At 37.3% G+C, this 11,660-nt stretch overlaps 1 protein-coding gene across 2 annotated transcripts in view; it reads left to right on the forward strand.

Annotated features, from left to right (window-relative positions):
- LOC123531342 (sorting nexin-13-like) overlaps positions 1 to 11,660 on the forward strand; it is a 128,504-nt gene that overhangs the window by 39,612 nt on the left and 77,232 nt on the right. For both annotated transcript variants that reach the window (XM_045312201.2, XM_045312200.2), the window contains exons 9-11: positions 1,250 to 1,338; positions 2,997 to 3,080; positions 7,043 to 7,184. In XM_045312201.2, coding sequence (XP_045168136.1) covers positions 1,250 to 1,338; positions 2,997 to 3,080; positions 7,043 to 7,184 — 315 coding nt within the window. The remainder of the gene's footprint in view (positions 1 to 1,249; positions 1,339 to 2,996; positions 3,081 to 7,042; positions 7,185 to 11,660) is intronic.

Below are 11,660 nucleotides of genomic sequence, written 5' to 3' on the forward strand. Positions count from 1 at the left end.
CTGAATTTAACTGGGGTTTCATTAAGTGCCAGGGTGTGGGGATTTCCCCGTTTTGTAGTGGTCTGAAGCCATAGTTACTTCCCCTGTAGATAATAAAGCTCAAAATTGGGAAACCGAGTATGAAAGAGACTCAGTATGAAGTTGTGTATTGACTTCTAGGCATTGTGTTTCTGTTTACCTGAAGTATTATTGCACAAGACATCAAATTAAGCTGAACTTTCAGTGTGACGTCTAAACTCACTAGTAATCAAACTTCTCTAGAGACAATAATATGTATTATTGCATATGTTACTAAATATAGTAACAAAACTGCACTGAATTTAAACGTTTATGAGCAGCGTGGGCCGATATTATGTTCGTGTGAACTGGTGTGCCTGATATCTATATCTGGCACACTTCCGGGTGTGCCAAAACTCCATATCAGGCACACTTCCGGCTGTTCAAAACATCATGATTTTACACTTCCACTGGCAGAATGTCAAGTATATACAAACTAACATTTATTTTATAAAAGAATACATGGTATGAATACATAATTTCGCTAGTTTCTTCTTCTATTGTAGTTGAGTAAGGCTGACACAAGAAACTACGGCACTAAAATGCATGAATTTAAAACAGATGTTTGAAAGGAAATGACGTCAGCGTCATCAGAAAATGTTGACGTTCCGGCACATTACATAAACATTCAAAGACGCTGTGCAACATGAAAGTATTAAATGTCGTTTTCACTTTAACAGTGTAGTGGAACATATGCAATAAAACAGGGCTGGTGCGCCTTAAGGCGATATTGGCATACTAGACTGGTATTTGCCCTCGGGCTAAAGCCCTCAGACCAATACCTCACCTAGTATGCCAATATCGGTATAATAACCTCTAATTGTTTCATTTTTTACCTAGACATAACGATACTAAAGGAAAGTTAAAAACTTGCAGGAGAGTTAATTTTTATTCCTAGCAAACTGCAAAATACCAGTTTTGCTGAAAGCAGCAAATGACCCCTTGATTTTAGGGCCCTACCTTCACAACTTCAACCTTCTATTTCAATAGTTATTGATACCCCAGATATAATGATTTCACAGTATATATGTATAATGATAATGCAAGTTCTTATTAAATCGTACCTAGTCAAAAATATAAGCTTCTTAAGTCATGCAGTTATCCATTTGCATGAGTGACGAAATATACTGTATGGATTTTAGAAATAGTGAATTGAACAAATGACATTTGTATTTTTTTCTGTATATTTCAGAATATTTACAAGACCTGAGTGATGTACTTTTATTTCTTCTCCTACCCACAGAGGATTACAACAACAAACCTTTTAGATATATAATCAGAGTAAGATTCTATTCTTTTGTAAATTTCATCCATGAAAAAATTAATTCTCAAATAGTGTAAGACAACTTTACTTGGCTAATTTCAAATGCCCTGTGAAATTGGACATATTGCGGGATCACAGTCGGCAGCAGGCAGCGTCTGTAAATGTTGTACGCTCATTTTACATGAGCAGTTCTTATCTGGTGTTCACACACAAGTTAGGTAAACCAGCTGCCTTTCCCGAGTCTGGACATGACACTAGATCTAGATAGTGAGACTGACTTGATAAAATTACCATTTTTTGCCATTCCTTCAAGTTGTCTTAATAGCAGAACTTTACTATGCAAGATATTTTTTTTTATAAAACTTATTGTATAGAAAGGTATCATAGATATCACATCAGATCGCAACATATTTGTTGTAGTCAGGAAGCATTATTGAATGGCATATTTATAGCAACTATCTCATATCAACTTCAGACATATTTGTTGTACTTTCAGGAAGTGTTAGTGAATGGAACACTGATAGCATGCAACTATATGTCTTATGTCAAATCTTGACTTGTTTGTCGTTTCTTCAGGATGTGTCAGTGAATGGAACATTTATAGCGACTGTAGATATATATCAACTGAATGGATTAGATCTTTACCTGTTTTTTATGCCCCCGAAGGTGGGGCATATTAAAATCGCACTATCCATCCGTCTGTGTGTGCGTCCATCCGTCCATGTTAATTCTTGTCCGGGCTGTAACCATAATGAGACGACGTGTCATGCGCAAGACCCAAACTCCTAGCTCCAAGGTCACACTTGGAGGTTAAAGGTTAATAGGGCCTTTTTTGTGTCCAGTTCATAACTCTGCCATCCATGAAGGGATTTCGAAATAACTTGGCATAGATGTTCACCATAATGAGACGACGTGTCATGTACAAGACCCAGACCCCTAGCTCCAAGGTCACACTTGGAGGTTAAAGGTTAATAGGATCTTTTTTGTGTCCAGTCCATAACTCTGCCATCCATGAAGGGATTTTGAAATAACTTGTCATAAATGTTTACCATAATGAGACAAAGTGTAGTGCGCAAGACCTAGGCCCCTAACTGCAAGGTCAAGATCACAGAGGACAAAGGTTAACAGGGTCTGTTTTGTGTCCAGTCTATAACTCTGCCATTGATGAAGAGATTTTGAATTACTTGGCATAAATGTTCCCCACAATGAGACAACATGTCTTGTACAAGATCCAGACCCAAAGATTTAAGGTCAAGGTCACACTTAAAGGTTAAATGTTAACATGGTCTGTCTCTTGTCCGGTCCATAACTCTGCCATTGGTGAAGGGATTTTAAAATAACTTGGCATAAATGTTCCCTATATTGAGATGACATGTCATGCGCAAGACATAGACCCCTAGCTCCAAGGTCAAGGTCACACTTAGAAGACAAAGGTGTTTTTTGTCTGGTCAATAACTCTGCCATTTATCAAGGGATTTGAAAATAATTTAACAGAAATGTTAACCATATTAAGAAGGTGTGTCACATTTATAAATCAGGTCTCTTGGGTCAAGGTCATGAAATGATGTGTGGGTGTTTTTTTGCGCAGACAACTGTAGCATTCTTGTGCATGCTTTTGGGGCATGCTTCGGGGGCATTTGTCACCAGTAGTGATAGCACTTGTTTCTATTTTCAGGAAGTGTTAGTGAATGGTATATTTATACCAACCATAGATCTCATATCAGATCCTGATTACATCAATACATATATAGCTTGGATGGTAAGTATCAGGTTTATCTAGATAATTTAAAGTTAGTTTATTTGTAGTCGCCATCAGCTACCCATGTAGGTTACTCAAAATGTGGTGAAAAAATCCTCTGCTCAATTTGGCCAAATCTGAAGAAATCCTCTGATTTTAAGCCCACAGGAGAACATCATCTGTCCTTCGTCCAAAGTTTCTTTAAAGAACATCTGTTTCTGTCTATCTTGGAATGTTCTCTTTCAAATTCCTGCAAATCTAACTCATCCATTCAAAGTTCTTGTTAGTTTATACTAACTATTTTAGCTCGAATGTGATGAAAGCTTCAAGCTTATTAGAACCACTCTCGAGTACTGGTATCATATGAGAGGGCATGGTTGTGACCCCAGTAAAGCTTGAACCCGTGACCCCCTGGTTGAGCAGCTAACACCTTAACCACTAGACCACCGCTCCCCTTCAAAGTTCTGGTTATCATGTCGACCTAAGAGAAATGGTGAAAAGTCTGCTCTTTGATATTGTTGAATTAAAACTCAAAAATAAAAATAAAAAACAATAAGATGATGATTATCAGTTTTGAAACAAAAAGAACTGAAAGTTTGGATATATCATAAAAATCAAAGGCGGTATTTTGTCCACCTTGTTCAAGTTGAGTAGAGATGATTTTGTTTTGGAAATTTTGTCTGTATTGCAAGAAAAATATCACAGGGCTTTTATTGTCAGTCAACATTATCACAATTTGTGTTATTCTTTTTATCTAATTGGCGAATATTTTTTATGCCCCCGAAGGTGGGTATATTAAAATCGCACTGTGCGTGCATGTGTGTGTCGGTAAGTTTTTGTCCAAGTTGTAACTCTTCCATCCATAAAGGGATTTTGAAATAACTTGGCATAAATGTTCACCATAATGAGACGACATGTCATGTGCAAGACCCAGACCCCTAGCTCCATGGTCAAGGTCACACTTAGAGGTCAAAGATTAACATGGTCTGTTTTTGTCCTGTCCATAACTCTGCCATTGATGAAGGGATTTTGAAATTACTTGGCATAAATGTTCCTCATAATGAGATGACCTGTCATGAGCAAGGCCCAGACCCTAGCTCAAAGGTCAAGGTCACACTTAGAGGTCAAAGATTAACATGGTCTGTTTCTTGTCATGTCCATAACTCTGCCATTGATAAAGGGATTTTGAAATTACTTTGCATAAATGTTCCCTATAATGAGATGAGGTGTCCTGCGCAAGACCAAGACCCCTAACTCCAAGGTCAAGGTCACATTTAGAAGTCAAAGGTGTTTCTTGTCTGGTCCATAACTGCCATTTATGAAGGGATTTGAAAATAATTTGACACAAATGTTAACCATATTTAGATGATGAGTCACGTTTATGACCGAGGTCTCTTAGGTCAAGGTCAAGGTCACAAAATGATATTTGATTTTTTTGCACATACAATTGTGGCATTCTTGGGCATACTTGGGGGGGCATTTGTCACCAATAGTGACAGCTCTTGTTTAATTTGGAGACAAAAACTGTTTATTGTTGTTAGGTTGCTCAATTTAATTATCAGTGAAAAACATTTCATACAATGACTTGATTATAGGCAGTTTCAAATATTATATTTTATTCTAATTTTTAGCTCAAAATAAAAGGTAGAGCTATTGGACTGTGCAATGCATTGGCCTCTGTGTTGGTGTCTCTATTTGGTTAAGTTTTTGTATGTAAGCTGGTATCACAGTAACAACTTGTGGGAACAGATTGAAACATAACACAATTATTCACTGTGATAAACAGACTTACATTGCACAGGTGTTATAACTGTTATTTGCTTTTCTACAAAGTTATGCCTCCTTTTTCGACTTAGCAATTTTCTGACTTTTTTGTATTTAAGCTGGTATCTCAGTACCCACTGATGAGAATGGATTGAAACTTCACACACTTGTTCACTGTGATTATCTGACATGCAGTGCATAGGTTTCATAATTCTGCTTTTCATTTTTACAAAATTATGCCCCGTTTTGACTAAAAAAATGGAAAAAAGGGAAAGGTACATGGACAATGTTTGCGGGTTGGATGGCTGTGTAGACATAGCGATATTGCATGGTGCTGTGGTTCGTTAGGAGAGTGCCAGTGGCCCAGCACCTCTGTCTTCAACTCTCTAGGTTTCTTTCGGGGTTACCTCACCCTTAGTTCCGAGTTAAAACCCTATCCTGGGAACACAGGAGCTATTTGTCCCATAGCTGGGGGTCTGTTCATAGGCATCAGGGCGTGTCCACACACTGATGGGCCTGGCATGCCACATGTCTGGGGGCAGACCTCCTCCGAGTCCCCTGCAGTTCTGCCTGAGGCCGCAAGGTGCTCAGTTACCGTGTGGCGCCAACTCGGAGGCACTGCAAAAGGGCTTGTCTGCAGAGAGGCTGTGTACTGGCAGGGAAAAATTACGCACTCGGCTCCTTTTTCACCAGAGGGCTAGCCAGCGATGGAAGCTGAAAGCGGAAGGTGACAAGCACACAACACACAGCACACCACACTTGACGCATCAGCAGACCAATTGCCACACATTTGCGGGTTAAAATATCAGCAAATAAAATTGCTTGCTTTGGGTCATTAAAACCTTCCAACACAGAAATACAAATACTCATTAAATAAGGTTCCAAAAAACTTGTTAACTGAAGTTGTAATTTCATAATTGAGTATAGATGCTAAATATCACATATTTTATTTACCTGATTTTTTGTACTCTCGCAGTTTTATAATAGCTGTAGTCAAAAGAATCTTGAAAATACAAATATTATCAGTATGTGTGAAGAAAAGTATAAACTTTTCTTAATGTGCAATTGTACCAGTATTGTGTTTGTAATACCATGAGTGGGGTTTGAGTCATCTTCAAATCCACACACATATGTCAGTCATCATCAAATCCACACACATATGCCAGTTACCATCAAATCCACACACACACACACACACATGTCAGTCATCATCAAATCCACACACATGTCAGTCATCATCAAATCCAGACACATATGTCAGTCATCATCATATCCGCACACTTATGTCAGTCATCGTCAAATCCACACACTTCTGTCAGTCATCATCAGTCATTTCAAGGTAAATATGTGTCCGTTACATACCTTCAGAATCTATCAATTTACAGCATTTTAAGGTCTCAGTTTCAAAATAATTTCTATATGGATGTCCCTCAAGCACCACACAAGGAGGTATTTTCTCACTGAATCCCTTGCCCCACTGCTGGGGATGCTATTTTTCAAAGCCAGAGAGTGCCATTGCATCAAGAAAATATATGAAAAAAAAAATTGTTACTAATATAAAATGACATAAAAGTAATTGGAGCCCATGTAATATACAGAAACCTTGTTTTGATATAATTGAATGTGAGCATAATTGTCTCAAGTGTTTGTATACTGACTCATCAGTAGAATAGATTGTCTGTCATTTCCAAAATATGTTACATTGTTCAATTTATGTAGTGTTTTTGACTGACGTGATATGGTATAAGTTGAAATTAAATCTAATATACAGCAGTTGTCTTTATAGGCATGAAAGTAATAAAGATTAGCTATATAACTTGTATAATGTGAGGTTTCCATTTGACTTGAACACATTTGTCGAGATACGAAAAAATACATGTAAACTGCATTTTTTACTGTCAATCAGTGTTTTAAGTTTAATTACTATTCATCCATCTTTTCAGGCGCAGTCACAGGCTGTGTTAGGTATAGAAAACAAACTTGGTTTCCAAGTAATAAATACAGTGGCCAGTGAGACCTGTATGCACTTTAGTCCTTAAAATGAGTGGTTGACTGCGCACTTGATCCGCCCCCTTTCATTTTTGATGGGAGGTGCCAGTGAGATACTGCCATTCTAATCAGTAAAATATTATCTTCCATTGTGACCAATGAAATGTTTTGTTACTTAAGACCAATGGAGCGCTTTGTTTCATTTTGACGTCTGAATATTTTTGTTTCAGTGTAAAGAAGGATCATTGATCAATGAAATGTTTATGTTTGTGATAAAGACTACAGATTCTATAGACGAGCTAGCCTCTGTTATAGAACAATTAGACTGTGATATTGCAAAATGGCGCTCAAAGGATACTGGAGGTAGTGATGGTAAGTCATTAATTTACTTCCCTTGATAGTCACAATATTTATTGTTAGTTAACTCCCTTGATTTTCTTAAGTTAGTATAACCTCCCTTTGTCAACAAGGTAACTTCGTATTTTTTTGATCCCCCACCAAAGGCGGAGGGATATAGTTTTGGCGTTGTCCGTCTTTCCGTCCTTCCATCCTGAGCCATATCTAGGAAGTGGTTTGAAATATTTAAATAAAACTTCATCATACATGTTCACCACTATAGAGAAATCGGGCCCATCAAGTTTCAGTCAGATTATCCAAGTAACCCCAGAGTTATGGCCCTTAGTAGTTTCTAGTGTTAACTTTATAGGATAAGTGTTGACCCCAAATAATTAGGGGTCACGTGACTATGACCTTGACCTACTAACCTTCTTTCTTGTTTTTTAAGATACAGCCTTGAAATTTTGGTGACATATACAGTTTTGCACACTGATCTTAACACTGACTTTCAGTGACCATGAATGTAACCTACTGACCTACTTTCTTAATATTTTAGCATTGAGCGGTCTTGTTAACATGTTTCAGCTGTCACAGCTAATTATTAAATCATGACAATAATTACCCCTAGGCCTAAAAAAAAAATATGTTTGTTTCCTGTAACATGCTAAAAAAAATGGGGGTCGGTAGGTAGGGAATTTTTTTTTTTTTTTTAAATTTTTTTTTTAGTAGGTGTCAGAACATTTCAGTGTTTAGTAACCTTATTATCGCCAATTAACTGCCTAATCAGGCCTCAACCTTAACTTTTTTCAGCAGTTGCCAGCAGGTTCACCAACTGCTAAAACCTAGTAGACCTGCTCAGACTTTAGTGGACCTCCAATTCTATCTCATAAATTGTGATGCTGTAGACGTCATAACTTCATATGACTCAAAGAAACAGGACTTATTTCTAAATAATTAAAAATGGAAGACTGTAGCAATCTGTTATCCCGAAAAATAATTATTTTGAAAAGTGTCCCAAAATATGGACACAATCAGCACCAGTGTTGAAAGTGAAAAAAACAAAACAAAAACATCAACAGTTATCGGAAATCATTCTGATGATAAACTAAGTAATTGGCCTCGTTTTCATCATCAATTAACACCCCCTCAAAGAGCTAAAAGAAGTGTGTCTGTTATTGTGGCATCTGCAGTGGAGATCAAAGCGGTATAGTTTCCACGAGATTGTCATTGCATTACATCATGTTTTCGCGCCATGTGACACATCACTGTCTGATCGTACTTTCTCGATTTCTTTAATTGTTGAGAAGAAATCAGTAAAAAAATTTTTTCTTTAATTTTTTAAAAGCGAATGTGCAATATCCCGAATAAACTGACATGTAAATGTGTCAGACCGTGAACGATGCTGACCTATTTGCCCTCAAGAAATTTACATTATTGTTTGAGAAGAATATCTAACAAAGTGTTGTGTCAAAAAATATATGTACGAAGACTCATTTAAAACTTATTAAAAATCGCAACGACATCATACTGCCTCATTTTAAAACCACATTTTTATTTACGTTCATGAGGTCACGTAACCTATTCTGCCGTGCTAACAGAAATCTGTTTGCCAAAAAATCGTTTTACTCCATGTATTTAAATTGCTGCCGCTTTTTCATTATTTAAGATTTTTTAATTGTATTTTTTGTACTTTCTGGTCAAAAGTCTGAATTTTATTACCATAGTATGTACCGTTTATTTACTTTAAAAAGGAAATAAATAATCAAGATCGCGCTGTTTGAAATTTTACAAAACATTATATGAAAATTTGATCGTTTTAAAGGAATTTTGCCTACATTCCTGTCGATATCTTATTAAAATTGTTATAGAATTCAAACTGTATTAGTTCTCAAGCGGTGTTGAATATCTGAAGCGATTTTATTAAAAAATGAATGCACTACGCACGTTTTTTTGTGTCAAAAGTAACTGCGATGTAAATTAAGTATTACGATAGGGCGCACGTGCTTGTGGAATGGAAAATTACCAGCATGACGTTTTGATATTTTTACGATTCGCGGGTAAATTTCAGTCAATCCAGGTAATTTTGCCTGATGTAATACTCAATTTGGTAAAGTTACCACGTAAAAACCACTCACCCGATCGGTTGAGTAGTCCATTCGTGCTATCCTGACTTTAACTCGCCAATGCTTATAACTGTAGAATGCCGTACTAAGGCAAAATCAACTTTCGTTTTGTGAATTCGCCGATATGGGTACGATTCCCCACCACCCCTATTTTTTCACTTTTAAGGGTTTTATTTTATTTGCAGACCGTGACTGAAAATTGGTTGACCGTCGGTCTACCCAACTTTTGATAGTGGACCTGCTGATATTTTTGGTTGCGTCGGTCCAACGGTCCACCGCTAAGGTCGAGGCCTGTTAAATTACTATTCAAATAAAATTGTTGAAAATTTGCTCCCACCTTTCAATAACAGATGTTGTTCATACAAGTTTTTTTTCTACACTGATTCCTTTTGTTCAGTAAACATTGTGTAACAGGCAAAGTTCATAGTTTTGCAGACAGACATAGCTTCGGGCCGTTTTTGCCAATTAGAGATTTTCGGGGCCACAATTAATCTTTTGTCGCAAATGGCTCAAGTGCAACCGACAGCGTGACCCCTGAACAAGTGGTACAAACATGATAATAGACTGCTCTTCTACGAATTGTTTATCAATTAACATTTACACCTTGATCAATAAACACCTTTCATAATGAAGTACTAAATACAAACCGCGAGATAACCACGTGTCAGTCGGCGCGTGGCGTGATTGACATCTGTCTGTAGCTAATTAGTATATGACGCTCCGCCTACTGCCATACTTCCGCTTGTGGCGGCGAACAGTATTGAAATTCACCGAGATTTTGATTGACAAGGGGCAGAACTTTTGAACTCGATATGCATCAAAGAAAACCTCTATTTTCGCAGGTGAAAATCCGGAACCTCGAGTCTACCGACAAACAGGCTTTTCGCCATGTTGTTTCATGTTGACAGAACCAGAAACGTTCGTGACTATGCGCGACGAGGTTGGGTACAACTAAATTATCCCTATAATCAATAAAGATATGATCAGAATCTCGAATTTCAGCCCATAAAAAAATTGCGGTCGGCGGTAAAAACTTACGGTCGGTCGGGTTACAGGAAACAAACATATTTTTTTTTTTAGGCCCTACTTTATTATATTTTTGTGGCAAAAAGTCTATTTCTAAAAAAAACAAAACAGTATAATGATAGTTGCATTAAAGTGATAAAAATAAAGCTTCTTCAGTTTGTATTTTGCTAAGTTTAGTATAGCTAAAATTTATCCTTTTATAAAGTTGTTGACAGTTAGAAATTGTCCAAGACAGAATGTATGTGGTTTTAACTTCTCTGCAAAAATGTATGCATTTCCAAACTCCACTCATTTGCCATCTTCTAATAATTCCAATAGAAAGTGATTAAATAAATTTGATCAGCTTAACTGAGACATTCATACTTTGATAACCCCTTGTTATCATTTTTTATGTTAAAATGCATATTTCAGCATTGTTTCATGGTTAAGTCAGACATTAATATTATCAAAAAAATAAATTCTGAATGAAGCAGATTAATTTGTTCAGCACTCATTTGTTTAGTTAATTGAGCCGCGCCATGGGAAAACCAACAAAGTGGCTTTGTGACCAGCATGGATCCAGACCAGCCTGCGCATCCACGCAGTCTGGTCAGGATCCATGCTGTTCGCTTTCAAAGGCTATTATTATTAGAGAAACCATTAGCGAACAGCATGGATCCTGACCAGACTGCACGGATGCGCAGGCTGGTCTGGATCCATGCTGGTCGCAAAGCCACTATGTTGGTTTTCTCATGGCATGGCTCAATTCATTCTCTGTCCAATAATCCTGTTTTGATTCTTAATTTGCTTATAAGGTAGTTTCAAAATTTTTGGTGCCAAGAGTAAAATCAAAACAAAATGAATAATAATGGCGAAAATGGGTTCATTTTGATTTATAAAGGTTAATTTTTTAAGCCCACCTGAGCACCTCAGGGTGAGCTATTGTGATCACGCTGTGTCCATTGTCCATCGTGCATCCGTCCGTCTGTCATCAACAACTGTGTTTAAAAGACATCTCCTCCAAAACCACTGAAGGGATTTTGATGAAACTTGGCATGGATGTTCCTTGGATGGTCCTCTACCAAAATTGTTCAAACAGTTCTGCTTGGTTGAACATAGGGGCCGCCAGAGCTAAAACTAGAAAAATCTCCACCTAAACCAATGGTCCGATTTTGAAATAATTTCACACAAATGGCCCTTATGTCACCCTCTACCAAGAGTGTTCAAATTGTACCGATTCGTCAAAAAACATGGCCGCCAGGGGGCGTGGTCTCTTTTCCCTTTATGTATATAGCGGAAATTTAAAAAATCTTCTTGTGTGAAACTGCAGGGCTGATTTTAAAATAATTTTACACAAATGGTCCTTGTATGACTCTCTACCAAG

The sequence above is a fragment of the Mercenaria mercenaria genome, chromosome 11 (genome assembly GCF_021730395.1).
Source record: "Mercenaria mercenaria strain notata chromosome 11, MADL_Memer_1, whole genome shotgun sequence".
NCBI classification, from domain to species: domain Eukaryota; kingdom Metazoa; phylum Mollusca; class Bivalvia; order Venerida; family Veneridae; genus Mercenaria; species Mercenaria mercenaria.